The 15,675-nt window shown below is 34.0% G+C and overlaps 1 protein-coding gene across 1 annotated transcript in view; it reads left to right on the top strand.

The window, feature by feature from the left end:
* The window catches only part of VPS13B (vacuolar protein sorting 13 homolog B), an 803,413-nt gene that overhangs the window by 316,356 nt on the left and 471,382 nt on the right, over positions 1 to 15,675 (top strand). The window contains exons 20-21 of the mRNA XM_082674491.1: positions 6,984 to 7,093; positions 13,137 to 13,284. Of these exons, the coding sequence (XP_082530617.1) occupies positions 6,984 to 7,093; positions 13,137 to 13,284 (258 nt within the window). The remainder of the gene's footprint in view (positions 1 to 6,983; positions 7,094 to 13,136; positions 13,285 to 15,675) is intronic.

Below are 15,675 nucleotides of genomic sequence, written 5' to 3'. Positions count from 1 at the left end.
CTTATGCCCACAGAAGGGCATGCCTCTTATTTTGTCATGTTTTTGGTGTAGTTGCGTTGGGTTTGGTCTTTGCTTTCTATTCTGTGGTTGAGCTTGTTCTGATCCTGCTTTACTTATATTAAGTCACCCCAGACTTCAGATATTTTTGAGAGCAGGATCAGAATTTTTCTTTTAGTATGGTTTGTGACTTTCACTCAGTTCTCCTGACCTACCCTCAGACTTCAGCATGCCGTTTTCATCTGTCCTTATGGAGGGATCTATCTCTCTTAGTTCCTCTTTTCTTCTCCTAGCACAGATTGCCCTGCTTGGTGCTCACTGAAATGTTCAGAGTGGCTGTGAGATTTCTCTCGGTTCTCCTTCTTTGCACTCAGACTTCATCAGGCTCCATGTCCCTGCATCTCAGTGGGATCTTTCTCATCTGTCCAGTCCTGTCCCCTGTTATTCTTATGAACATTTGGTGGAGGCTTGTTGAAAAGAGATGGCAGGTGGGTAGATTCCCCTTTGTGTCTACGGTTTGCAGAGATTCTAAACTGTCATGTCTGCCCCTAACTAACTCTAAACATTTGTTAAAAGGTCAGTTGTTTTCTTCTTATCCACTTTCTTTTCCTCCTACTGCTGTGCCAAGAATAAAAGCCACTGTTCATTTCTTCTGCCCTATGAGGGGCCTTTCACTTTTATGATTTTTGTTCATAAAAAATCTGTCTGATGAATGTTGAAAAGCTTTGATAGGTTACATGGCTTGTTCTTATTGTTACAATGGGATAGAGTTCTCTTGTGATTTTCTATATCCTAAGAGAAGGGGAAATAATTATTAATTAAGTAACATGAGCTACCATACACACATACCTAAAAATCTTATGATTCATTTATACTAAATTTGACAATTACCTTGGATAAGGAAGGTTGCCAGTAGTTGGCAGCTCATCCCTGCTCTGTCATTTTTTTAGTGTCTGATTACTCTATCTTGCCTTTTATTCCCCACCCTTGTTTTTGAAGTATTGGTTCTTCCTTTTTTGTTTATTTAACTATGTAGCCAAAAGTTTTGAAATTATTCTTAAAACTAAGAGTAACAATTTCTTAAGAGCACTATGCATCTAAAAAGTTCGTACTTTACTATAGTTGCATAATAGAAAAATAGTGAGTTTTAGCCACTTAAACTTAGATGAAGATTAATATGTCTGTGTTTTTTGTCTCATTCATTGGTTTAAGATAAATGCAGGGTACTTTTTCCTATTAATAACTTGATATTTTACAGGACAGTCTCATTGGTTGACAAGGTTTCTGTAGCTGATAAGAAGGATGTATGTTTAATTTTAATGCTCTGCATCTTTGGTGTCTAACCCTTACTTCAGTTCTCATTCTTCAGCTTAGGATGTAACTGAAAATGACAGTGGTGCCTTGGTTTAACTAATTGGTAAAGCCTGAATGGAATGTGGATAAGTGAGCCATTTTGGCAGTGAACAGAGGAGTAAAGCACACTTTTCTCATTAGTTGTCTCCCAGGCTAAAATTAAACAGAATAATATATTGCCAAATTTTAGTGATTTATGGAGGATCTGTTCTGAGTCAACTATCACACTAATTGTCTGCACACTTATATGTCAAAACTTGTGTGTTATTTTTAAAGGCTGTGTCTCATAAATTGAATATAATATAAAAATATCCCTTTAAATTTAGGAGAACATTATTCTAAATTATAATTTTAGCTAAGTTGGTAAATTAATAGACTATTCTCTTTTATTACCTGTTTAACATTCATAAAGTTCAAACCTGGCTATAAGTCATTTAGTCATTTTTGGTATAATGCAATTATGTGACTTAATTGAATATTTGTTGGTGAAGTATTTAACTTTTTCATTAAAATAAAATAAGACTTTCAGAATTAATTGTCCATGTGAAAATATTTACCTATTTACATTTGTTTTCCTTTCCCTTTCTCTACCATCCCAATTTTAAAGGTGTGCTAATAACTTACTGAGAAAGTTTTTAAAAATTTACTCAACATGCTTAGTTTTTGGCACATATGAAAAGACTATTAAAATAACTTGCCTCATATGGAGAATTCTGTAATTCCTTAATTTACTTTTGTCTTTTGAAGTTTGTATTCTTTTAAATTCATAACTGCTTTGTTTATATAGGTTTTTTGCATATTTTCATCATAATTTAAAGAATAGTTTCTATGTGGCTTGTACTTGAGATGTATAATATTAGAACAAAACTTATCCTGATAGATTTACTTTTAAAATCAATTTAATTTATCTTTTTCTTCTTTTATCATCTTTTAATGGTAACACTTGGTGCATACAAAAGAATATATGTAAGTTTTGAAGAAAAATCACGTAATGAATATCATTGACTATTTGCTAAGAAGTTGATTGTCAATTTATTTGCTTTTCTATACCTCAGGACATCTTTCTTTTTATTTAGGGTTCTTTTCTGATCTTCTTTTTCTCTTCAGTGTTTTGTTTCTTCTTTGTTTGTTTGTTTAATATAGGTTTATTTTTAATTATCCAGTTTGGAGTCTTTGGGCTTCTTAGGTGTGAGGCTTAATATCTTTTGGCAATTCTGTAAAATTCTCAGCCACTTTTTTCTTTATTTCTTTTTTTTGGGCTGTATCTGGTCTTAGTTGCATCATGCGGGTTCTTTGTTGTAGTGCGCGGGCTTCTCTCTAGTTGTGGCATGTGGGTTTTTCACTCTGTAGCTGTGGTGCGTGGGCTTCACGGCGTGTGGGCTCTGTAGTTGTGGTGTGTGGGCTCTCTTGTTGAGGTATGCGAGCTTAGTAGTTGTCACGCATGGCCTTAGTTGCCCCGTGGCATGTGGGATCTTAGTTCCCTGACCAGGTATCCAACCTGCATCCCCTGCATTGGAGGACGGATACTTTACCACTGGACCACCAGGGAAGTCCCTCAGCCATTATTTTTTAACAATGTTACCTCTTCTCATTCCTTAGTAACTCATTCTGGAATCTAATTAGGTATATGTTTGTTCTTCTTACTCAGGCCTCATATCCCTTAACATCATTTTAACTGTTTTCTCTCATTTTTCTATCTCAGATACATTCTAAATTATCTTACTGTGTTTCTTCTATTTTATTAATTTTCTCTTCAGCTATGTCTAATCTACTATTTAACCTGTCCAATGAGTTTTTTACTTCAAAAACTAAATCTGTCATTTCTGTAATTTCCATTTTTCTTTAAAATGTGTTCTTTGCTGTTACTTTCTCATTGTTTGTTCCCCTTCATGATTGCATACTTTTTTATTTTAAATGTTTTCTACATAGATGTTTTTTTAAAAAATATTTATTTGGTTGCATTGGGTCTTAGTTGCGGCAGGTGGGCTCCTTAGTTGCGGCTTGCCAGCTCCTTGGTTGTGGCTCGCCAGCTCTTTAGTTGTGGACTGTGAACTCTTAGTTGTGACATGCGTGTGGGATCTAGTTTCTGGACCAGGGATTGAACCCAGGCCCCGTGCCTTGGGAGCGTGGAGTCTTAACCACTGCGCCACCAGCGAAGTCCCCATAGCTGTTTTTCTGTATTCAAATATCTTCAGTGCTTGAAAGTCTAAACTTGTTTGTTCTTTTTTCTGGCTCTTGCTCACTTGCCTTCTGCAGTGCTTGCTGATTTTTTTTGTTATGGAACTCATTCACAGATCTTAATTTGTGGCTGTTAATGTTACAATGAATTGGAGACATCTCTCAAAGAGAAAAAATTATTCTGCATTTTGCTAGTGGCTATAAGGATATTCCTCAGCAAGGAAATCTAAAGCTCATCTACCTCTCTTTTCTGTTGTCCCCATTTTGAGAATCCCAGTTATATTCTCCCTCATGTCACCTGCACCTGTTTTTTAATGTTCCCTTTTCAAAAGTCTTTTTGGTAATTATTTTGGTGTTTACGTCCATGTTTTTAAATAACTTGGCTTCTCTTGCTCTTTTTTTTTTTTTTTTTTTTTTTTTTTTTGCATACACGGACCTCTCACTATTGTGGCCTCTCCCGTTGCGGAGCACAGGCTCTGGACGCGCAGGCTCAGCGGCCATGGCTCACAGGCCCAGCCATTCCGCGGCATGTGGGATCTTCCCAGACTGGGGCATGAACCCATGTCCCCTGCATCGGCAGGCGGACTCTCAACCACTGCGCCACCAGGGAAGCCCTCTTGCTCTTTCTTGATTGTTCATTTTACAGCATTATTCATTGCTATCTTACTGTGGAAAATGATAATTGGCTAACTTTTACCCTCTTCAGCGCCCATCACACATTCCTCTTATGTACCCATACCCCCAGTAATAAAATGTATGATATTGTTGTATTATACATTTGATTAATCAATGAATTCATTTTTTTCAGAATTTACATAGTTCTGTCTGTAGATATTATTCATGGTATGGTCATGTTTATCCTATGGTTAGTTATCCTTTTCTTTATAACATTTGTTTTTCCTGTATTTATTAATTGTTTGTTGTTTCTAAGTTTTCCATATACTTGTCACTAATTCACTATTGTCATCCTGGGTCACTTTTTTCCTGTGTTGGATCCTTTGTCTTCTGGATCCCAAAGTTTTTTTCTTGTGGTAATTCCTTCTTTTGGTGAAATACATTCTTTATTGTTAACCATGTATTATTTTGGTGTCTTTAATATTTATGTGATATTAATTATAAAATATTGTGGGTTCATGTGACAGCAAGCAGTTCATAGTAATTTAAATCTAAATGTAATTTTATTTCTGTATATGGATTTTAGAAAAGTCTTTTAACTTTTATGATTGAATTATGTATTCTTGAATTTAAATGAATTTTTGAACTCTATTTAAATGTGTTCAACACATTTCTTTAAAATAAAAAGGATTTGATTAATAGTCTTTCATATTTCAGGCCAAATTCTGTTTCTCACCTAGTAACATATTTTGATAGAATGAGTTGTTTAAAACAAGAACACTATTCAAATTAGCTCTTGCTATATATACTCATATATCTAGATACTATATTTTTGTTAGTTTGTGAAGTTGATAGTCTCTGCCATAGTAGAGCTGTTAGAATTATTTGAAAACTGGATATAATTTTGGGAGTCTTATTTTATTTTCCTTAATATAATATAGCATGTTAAGCCTTTATTCTGTATATTAGTAGTATTTGAGAAATAGGAGAATTTAGGTTCTTATGAGAAATCTGCATTCTGTTACAGGAAAAAATATATATTAAATTGTATTTTCCAATTGACTTCAGTTATGATCCCCCCGTTTTGCAGTCATCTTGTATTTAGCTTCTCCCCATCATTCCTTTCTGATATGTGTATTTGAGTGAATCATTGCTCACTAGCACATGCTTTGTTACATGGAAGGAGGGATTGCTTATGTTGTCTCAGCATGTTGCCTAGGAGTCTATACCGATTTGGGGTTCCTGGGAGAAGTAGCAATGTAAAGTAGAACAGGAGTACACATGGCAAATTTCATTTGAAAATTCTGTGCAAAGCTTTGAAAAAGGAGGAAATTTCTCTTTTGCTTGCTTTGTCTCCTCCATCCTTGTATCTCAGTCTCTTTGTGGTTCACTTTTCATAGGACTTGGTATTAATACTAATTGTACTAGCTGTTTTAATTATCTGCAATATTATAGAACAAATGGGCTTTTTTCAACTAACCTGAGAATCTGTCTACCATTTATTGTGATTCTTTTTTCAGCTCCTACTACGTGGAAGGTACTTTTTCAGATGCTGGAGATACAGTTGAGAGCAAAGCTGACTAATACCCCTTCCTTCATATTCTGTACATCCTAGTGGAGCTAATACTATTTTTATCAAAAAATATATGTAGAAATGCAAAATCTTATTTACAGATATATATGACCTGCCCCACATAAATTAAGAATGGGATATCCTGCTTTAGTTAAGTTTATGTGAGCTACTTTTTATTAGAGAGGGACAAAAATGTTTTAGTTAGTAGGATGGAATTGCAACTTGTTACACTTCAGTCTTTGTGTTTCATGTCAAAATGTTAGCCTGCATTTCATCTAGGCAGCTCTCTCTCTTTGCTTCTGAACATTTAAAGCTATAGTTTACAGTGATTTATTAAGTGGTTATAATAATGCTTCCTTTAATATCATGAGTTAGTTCTGTAATATAACCAAAAAAGGGAGATAATATTCCCTTCTCATGGCCAAAATAGAAATTGCTGTTTGCCTAAAAAATAAAGTTTATTATTATTTTTTAAAGGCAAATGCACATTTAATGAGATATAATTCACATTCCATAAAGTACATTATTTTAAAGTGCATAATTTAGTGGTTTTTGGTATATTTGTAAGGTTGTACAGCAATCACCATTTTCTAATTACAGAACATTTTCATCACTCCCAAAAGAACCATATATCTACTAGCAGTTATTTCCCATTCTTTCCTCCCCCCAGGCCCCAGCATCCACTGATCTACTTTTTTCTTCATGGTTTTGCCTGTTCTGGCTATTTCATGTAAGCGGAATCGTATAATACGTGGTTTTCTGTAACTGGCTTGTTTCACTTAGCATGTTTTCAAGGCTTATCCATGTTATAGCATGTATCAGTACTTCATTCCTTTTCATGGATAAATCGTTTTCCATTGTGTGATTCTGCTACATTTTGCTAATCCATTCAGCAATTCATCATGGACATTCATGTTTTCCCACTCTTCGGCTATTGTGAATAATGCTGCTATGAAAATTTGTGTACAAGTTTTTGCGTGGATATTTGATTACAGTTCTTTTGGTATATACCTAGGAATAGAATTGTTGGGTCATATTGTAACTGTATATTTTGCTTTCTGAGGAAATGCCAGACTGTTTTCCATATTATTTGCACTATTTTATGTTGCCACCAGCAATGTATGAAGGTTTGAATTCCTCCACATCCGTGGCAATACTTACTGTTGTTCATCTTTTTTATTATGGCTCTCCTACTTATTGGTGTAAAGTGACATCAAGCTTATTATTTTTAGGAGGAATGTAACAATTTAAAAATCTTGTTTTTTAGGTGCTGTACTTCTTTGTAATGTACAAGGACTAGCAGTTAATATTGACCCTATCTTATACACCTGGCTTATTTATCAACCTCAGAAGCGAACCAGTAAACATATGCAGCAGGTGAGAAATTTTTATAATTCTCTAAATAATTTTTTTTCTTATTTGTTAGAGTTATATATTTCTCCTGTTGATTTTATTTATGGAGGTACCAGAATTCTTCTACCCCTTTCAAGCAATTCTACTCTTTAATTTCTGTACAAGAAATTACAGTTCAAAGTAGAGTTGCATTGATTGTTAAAGGGACTTGGTCTACAATTGCTTGTAAAGCAGATACTTTAGAGAGACTAGGTTAGGTAGTCCTATTTTACTGGCTTATTTTCCCTCATAGTCCCTACATGTTTGTTCTCAGAGTGTCCAATACATAATAATTGCTTAGAAAATGTTAACTTTCATTTTCATTATCTCTACATTTCTTCTTCATCTGTAGGTTTATTCAACAAACATGCATTGAGTGTGCCTAACTCGGTATTGGGATGGTTGGTGCAAAAGACTTGGGATATGTGTGTGTTTAAAGGGGTCTAAATTACAAAGCAAAAGGAGCTAATTATAGTCCCCTGAATACTTACGTGTAATTCTCTATGTGTAATTCTGACAGATGGGCTTTATTATTCGCATTTTAAAGATGAAGAAACTGATGCTTACTGAGATTAACTTACCTATTTTCACACATCTAGTATATCTCAGAACTAAGAATTTTTTTTTTTTACATCTTTTTTTTTTTTTTGCCGTACACGGGCTTCTCACTGTTGTGGCCTCTCCCGCCACGGAGCACAGGCTCTGGACGCGCAGGCTCAGCGGCCATGGCTCACGGGCCTAGCTGCTCTGCAGCATGTGGGATCCTCCCGGACTGGGGCACGAACCCGCGTCCCCTGCATCGGCAGGCAGACCCTCAACCACTGCGCCACCAGGGAAGCCCTTTTTTACATCTCTATTGGCGTATAATTGCTTTACAATGGTGTGTTAGTTTCTGCTTTATAACAAAGTGAATCAGTTATACATATACATATGTTCCCATATCTCTTCCCTCTAGAACTAAGAATTTTTGAGGCCAAATTTATGTGATATTGAATTGCATTTTCCCATTGACTTAATTGTAATTTTATAACATTCTACTTGGAATAGCTTTGTATTTTTTTTCTGAGGTAACTTAAAGCTAATTTATAGGAGAAAAGTGTATAATTTTATATTTACATAAGAATATAAAAATTAACTAAAAAAGTGCAACCCGTGTCTCAAGGAGCATCTTTTTAAAAGTTTTTCTTCATTTTGTCCTAATTTCATTTGAAACTTCTGCCATCCCTTCTCCATTTCATGCTTCCTTTTATCAAATACATACAGAATACAGTGCAGTATTCTAGGTACTGGGGCTATAGAAACAGAAATCGTGGTTGAGAATATCCCTTCCTCTAGAGGTATTTAGTGTATTTGAGAATGTGAAGGAATGTAGTAGTAATGCCATTCTTGGTACCTCCCTTGGTATCCATAGGGGATTGGTTCCAGCCCTCCCTCCCTGTGGATACCAAAATCCACGATGCTTAGGTCCCTTGGTGTAGTACAGTTGGCCCTCTGTATCCTCGGGTTCCAGATGAACAGAGGGCTGACTGTAATTGCTATGTTAGATGTATTTACAGGAGTATATGAAAACATAAAAGGAAACATTCTCATGATCAGGTGAGGATGGGTGTTAGAAGGAGGAATTGACAATTGAGCTGAGCGTCATAAAAGTAAGCCAGACAAGGAAGATTGTTCTAGACTAAACTGTGAGCAGAGGCAAAGACGATGAAGTAACTTGGCAAGAAAGGGACCTTCAGTGTTTCCAGGCTAGAGCCAAGTGTTCTTATAGACACTGGTAGAAATTAAAAACCAATTCATAAAAGATTTTATTTGTAATGGTAAGTGTTTGAGACTTTATCCCAAATGGTACAGAGGAAGTATAGGAAACTAATATAAATAGACTTGGATTTTAGAAAGTTTAACAAAATATGGAGTATGAATAATGGAGAAGTTAAGACTAATGGCAGGGACAATTTGAGAAAAATTTAGTTGTAAATTTTTTTTCTTACTGAGATATAATTGACATATAACAGTATATTAATTTCAGGTAGCAACATAACAATCCAATATTTGTATATATCGCGGAATCACCACTATAAGTCTAGTTAACATCCATCACCACACATAGTTAAATAATTTTTTCCCTTGTGACGAGAAAATATTTACTCTCCTAGTAACTTGCAGATATACAATACATATTATTAACAATAGTCATCATATCGTACACTACGTTTTATGACTGGAAGTTAGTACTTTGCCTTTACCCATTACACACACCCCTCCCCCAATCCCCCTGTCTCTGGCAAACACCCTCTCTTCTCTGTATGTAGAATTTGATGTTTTGGGTTTTTTGGGTTTTGTTTTGTTTAGATTCCACATATAAATATGGTATTTGTCTTTCTTTGTCTGACTCAGCAGAATGGCCTCAAGGTCCATCCATGTTGTCACAAATAGCAAGATTTTCTCATTTTTTAGGGCTGAATAATATTTCATTGTATTATAAATTTTTCATTGGTTATTTTATAAGTGATGCAGTTATCTCCAGTACACCATAGATATCCCTGAATGTCAGGTAGCGTTCTAGCAGCTTAAGTAAATTATACATTTGTTTGATTGATACAAGTACCTTCAAAGATTTTGATTTTTTATTTTATTTTTATTATATTGTTTCATAAGTATTTTTAAGTTAAATATAAATATATATATTTCTCTAAGTTCAAAACTAGTAGTTTCATTTAAAAGATAAACAAACAAATACCCATAATCCTAATCATTCGGTTACAAATAATATTGGGATAAATATCTTCATATTTGCATTTTTCTTTAATTATTAACTTAGAATATATTTTTAGAAGTGTAACTAGTAACTTTAGGCATGTGGTTTAGCATATTTTAAGGCCTTTGTAATATTGCCAGTTTGCTTCCAGAATTGGTGCACAGTTTATATTTTCGTCAGCACTTTATAGTATTACTATTTTGCTACAGTTCAGCATATCTCAAAAATATGCTTTAAAAATGCCTTTAATCTACTATTTCAGTTCTACATTTTCTCCAACATGGAAAATTGAGAGTATAGTTGAACCCTATGACCTTATTGCCCAGTTTCAACACCTATCAACCCATAACTAATCATCTTCACTTTTAAAATCTGTTGTGTGAAAAAAGGCTAGTATTCAGTAGTGGTGAAAATGTAGAAAATGGATGGACTCGTATATTACTGTTGTGAGTGAAAATTAATAAATTTGTCAGTGTCTAATAAAATTACACATGACCGTAGCCTGTGACCCCAAAATTCCACTTTTTGATAGAGCTGTGTTCTTACAGTGACATTCGTATGAGCCTAAAGAGTCATGTATAAGCCTGTCCTTGCAGAATTCTTTGCAATGGTGTAAAATAGGAGACAACCTAAATGACTGTCTCTAACGAAGCAGATAAATAAAGCATGGCACGTTAACATGATGTATTATTTTTTTGTTAAAAATTATTCAATAGGTTTTAGTATGGAAGTCTCAAAATTCTATTTAATGCAAAAATCAATTTCCCAAGGACATATGCAATATGAGAGTACTTATATTTTTCCCAAACCACCCTGCATATATTACATATTATATATCATCTATTATATATCACATATTATATATAGTATACATTATATATAAACTATATATATGGCATATGTGTAAGTAAATATGGGTGTAAAAAATTAAAGGATTGTATCAATATCATAATAGTGATTGACTCTGGGAGGAATGAGCAGTTAGCAATCAGAGGGGATTTTAGCTTTATCTGTAATATTTTACTTTCCTCCTTAAAAAAAGCAAATATGATAAATTGTTAATTGCCAGTAATTATTGGTTATAATGAAAATATGGATGTGCTTTTATTCTTCATAATTTCCTATATTTTTACATTTATTAAATTAATAATAAAGGAAAATTTTATAGGAAGAGGGACAAAAGACTTTTTAGGTATTTGGGGACCACGGGATATTGATGGGGCAACAATAGGACAGATATGGGACTAGGGTACAATGGAAATTTGGGGGAATATCCTGTACCAGAAGGCAGAAGAATGTAAGCAGAGCAACAGGCGGTTGCTAAAAATAAATGCTCCTTCTTTTGATATTTTTGACTGGGGTATTCATATTTCCAAAAACGCACCAGGGAAGCCCTAGAAAGGGTTTTTATTTGGCCTTTTACTGTATTTTTACCAATGTGAAAATGCACCCAGAGTCTCAACCACCAAAAGAAAGATTTTTTTGTTTGTTTGTTGTATTTCCAATATCATAGCTTCCATCAATCTCATCTTCCACCTATTGTGCATGAATTAAATATCACACTATACAGCACGGAATTTTTCTGTAATCACATATTATATATTAATTTTGGTTCTAAACTTGGTCCTAACTTCTTTGAGTGCTTCATCAATTCCAAGTTTATAAATGATGTCCAGGAAGTTCAAGGGATTATGGAATCACTAAGCGTTAGAGCACAAAGGGATTTTCTAGTAGACATCTCCACCCCCTTGTTTTATAGATGAGCAAGTTTAAATTAGACTCAGCATTTCTTATCTAGCTCTTAAATATTATTTCCTATTTAGATTTGTAAAAATATTATCAGTTTGACTAAATACTTAACATGAAAGCAGATATTCTTCATTGTGGTGTTTTCCACAATATATTTAATCTTTCATTTTCTCATTATCAGTTTTCTTGTCCTTTTACTCACCCTAGGGAACAACTTGTAAAATAATTTGGCTTTTTTTCCATTATATTATATGGTTATATATGTACCTATATTCTCACTGAAATATTTATTCATAATTTAAATAATATTAAATAGTTACCATAAGTTGAGTGAAACTTAAAGTTGGATCTATAAAAGTGTGGATGTTGTAGTGTTGAGGGTAACATTAGACCACACTCCAGCCTAACCAACCCCCTTCAGATTCACCATCTGATGCAGCTGTATCACAGTTATCATCTGTTGTTTCCCAAGCTGCAATTTCCTCCTCAATTTGTGGCTAAAACCCAACATTTGATGATTGTTTTCCACTCAGTTCAACATTGATCTTTGATCCTGAAGAAAACTTAAAAATAACTTTTTTTTTTTGGCCAAAAATCTGACAAGATTGTATTGGGCGTCATCAGCAGTAACATCAGACTTTATTTCAGTGAATAAAGATGAAACAGCTGCTTTATTGTCCAGCTCAGCACTCATGCATTCAATATAGGATCGTAATGTTTTCCAGCTTTCTCTAACTATAGATATTTTTCTGTGCTTTCTAAATATGCTGTGGATATCACTTTGTCAGATGCAATATAGAGATTTTCAGCAATTCTCAAAAAAAATTGGATTGTCCATATTAACATGTACCTAATCAGTTTATAGAAGTAGTTCCCTAAAATATCATTTTATAAGGATAACTTCATTTACTAGTGATCATAATTTTCAAAGTTAATTTTAGTTTTGATTTGCCTCTAACATGTTACCTTTATACTTCTTACTAAAATTTATGTTAAATTTTAATTAATTCCAAGCTCTCTTGGTTTTTGCACAGAATTCTAATTTAAAATTGAAATTGTTAAATGTTCCTGTGTGAGTGTGTGTGAGAGACAGTGACCAAGAGGGAGGGCAAGAGAGATTGACTGATTCATTGATTTAAAATAATAAAGCCCCATGTATAGCATGGGGTATGTAGTCAATTATAATATCTTTGTATGGTGACAGATGATAACTAGACATATCATGGTGATCATTTTGTAATGTACGGAAATATCAAATCACTGTGTCATGCACTTGGAACTCACATAAAGACGTACCTCAATTATACCTCAATTGAAAATAAAATATGTAGACACTGGGGGAAAATTTATCAAAATGCTAATGATGGTTATCTCTGAGTGGGTGGGGATTATGGGTGATTATTAATTAAAAATGAGTAAAGCCTCAACCACAACATGCAATGGACTTTCTTCAATGATGCTGTGTTTAACCTTCTCTGCTTAAGAAATAGTAAATAATTCAGTTTTTCATTTGACTCTCTCCAGCAGCCTGTGATAGCTGTTCCTCTTGTTATGCCAATTAGCAGAAGGAAGGAGGATGAGGTGTCTGTTGGAAGTGCACCCTTGGCAAAGCAACAATCATATCAGGCCTCTGAATATGCCAGCAGCCCTATAAAAACAAAAACAATAACAGGTATGTGTCAAGAATTCTAAAGGATCTGTGATTTCACCCTACCTCTAAGCTAAGAAGTTATCCAGGCCATAATTTCATGAATGCTGCCCAGAGACACAAGAATCCTGGAATGGAGACAAAGGACTTTATTATCTATAGCATTAGCAGTTACCGAAGTATTAGCATTTTTTTGTGTCCCTGCCCTAAGCCTAATTCCTACAGGATGGCACGAAGAGGGCCAAGTGATACCTGTATACAGTGGATTATATTACAGGAGAGGAACCTGAACTTTATAATGGGTAGAAATTATGCCTGCCATTTTCTCTAGTGGGAGGCCCTATATGTACCTTACAAGACTGTAAGCAAACCTGCTCTTTGTTCAGAAGGAAGACAATATCTTTGTCTTCTGAGGCTGTACACTGTACAGATATCCTTGAAAATAGCATTGGAAACAAAGACATTGACTGCCTCTACTTGTAAGACAGGCAAAAACACAAGAGACCCATGGAAAATCATCTCCCAATAATATCATTATATTCCTTCTTAAAGTGAATTCTTGCAATCCACCCTACATCTCAGTCTTCTTTCCTTCCCCCTTCTATTTGTTAGCTAGATCACCTATGCAAATATAAAATATATTCTTCCATAAAACAATTTCTTTTATTTCCTTTTGTGTAATTAAAAACCCACTTTTTTATTGTTTTATTTATTAAAAAAAATTTTTAACATCTTTATTGGGGTATAATTGCTTTACAATGGTGTGTTAGTTTCTGCTTTATAACAAAGTGAATCAGTTATACATATGCATATGTCCCCATATCTCTTCCCTCTTTTGTCTCCCTCCCTCCCGCCCTCCCTATCCCACCCCTCTAGGTGGTCACAAAGCACCTGGCTGATCTCCCTGTGCCATGCAGCCGCTTCCCACTAGCTATCTATTTTACGTTTGGTAGTGTATATATGTCCATGCCACTCTCTCACATTGTCACAGCTTACCCTTCTCCCTCCCCATATCCTTAAGTCCATTCTCTAGTAGGTCTGTGTCTTTATTCCTGTCTTGCCCTTAGGTTCTTCATGACCTTTTTTTTACTTAGATTCCATATATATGTGTTAGCGTATGGTATTTGTTTTTCTCTTTCTGACTTACTTCACTCTGTATGACAGACTCTAGATCCATCCACCTCACTACAAATAACTCAATTTCGTTTCCTTTTATGACTGAGTAATATTCCATTGTATATATGTGCCACATCTTCTTTATCCATTTATCTGTTGATGGACTAAGATCAGGAGCAAGACAAGGTTGCCCACTCTCACCACTATTATTCAACATAGTTTTGGAATTTTTAGCCATAGCAGTCAGAGAAGAAAAAGAAATAAAAGGAATCCAAATCGGAAAAGAAGAAGTTATGATTTCATTTTAAGTAGTGTTTTAAATTTCTAATGTTTTCCCTTAGATATTCAGATTTATTCCATATAACTCATATATCCCCAACCATATTAAAAAAGGTTTTATATTTTCAGTAACTCGAAAACACTTACTGAATATCTATAATGGGCAAGACTCTGTTATAAGTAATTTTGAAGGTAGGAATATTAATAAGACATGATCCCTGCCCTTAAAGAATTTAAAATATGATCATATACACAAGGAAGTTCAAGCTAACATTTGTGGTTTAGAAGAAAAGTTAGTTTCCTTACCATATTTATAAACAACAGCAGTAAAAATGCTAACATACATTTTTGTGGAGTTTTATACATAACTATTATTCTGTGTTCTATTACTTTTCTTAAAATAGGATGTTATGTTTATTTTATGGAATCATTAGACTTCCACCTGTCAGTATCCACAGCCTTTTGATATGTTGAGATTTTCTTTACCAATTGATAAAAATGCTTTTGCTTATTTTTTGTATTATAGGAGGATGATCTGTAACTTGTATTGATTTTTTAATATAAAATTAGATATTTCCTTTCGATACCATGCTAGGTTTCAGACTTTAGATCTCTTGAACTGGTAGGTTACATAATGGTTTATAAATATCACCTCTTAATAAGATAAAATAAATGTCCACTAAGTATCAATTGATAAAAATAAGTTTAATTTTATATGCATATTAACCACATATTCTGACCTCCTGCTTTACTATTTAGTCCAGTTTTTTAAATCACACTTGATAATTGATGTAAAGTAATTGTTAAGGATGACTAAAGATGACAGAAAATACTTATGATTTAAATGAAATTACATGACAGAACTATGTAGAAAATATCATAGATTTTAGAATGCATTTGCTATGCATGGAGAAGTTTCATAGATAAATTCACATCTCGTATCGGTTACCTATCAATTCATGAATATCGGTTAATATCTGAGATTTATTTTGCTTTCATATACTTTCCCACTTAATTATA

The sequence above is a fragment of the Grampus griseus genome (genome assembly GCF_964374135.1).
Source record: "Grampus griseus genome assembly, chromosome: 17".
In the NCBI taxonomy this organism is placed as follows: Eukaryota; Metazoa; Chordata; class Mammalia; order Artiodactyla; family Delphinidae; genus Grampus; species Grampus griseus.
This window is presented reverse-complemented; position numbering and strand designations above follow the sequence as displayed.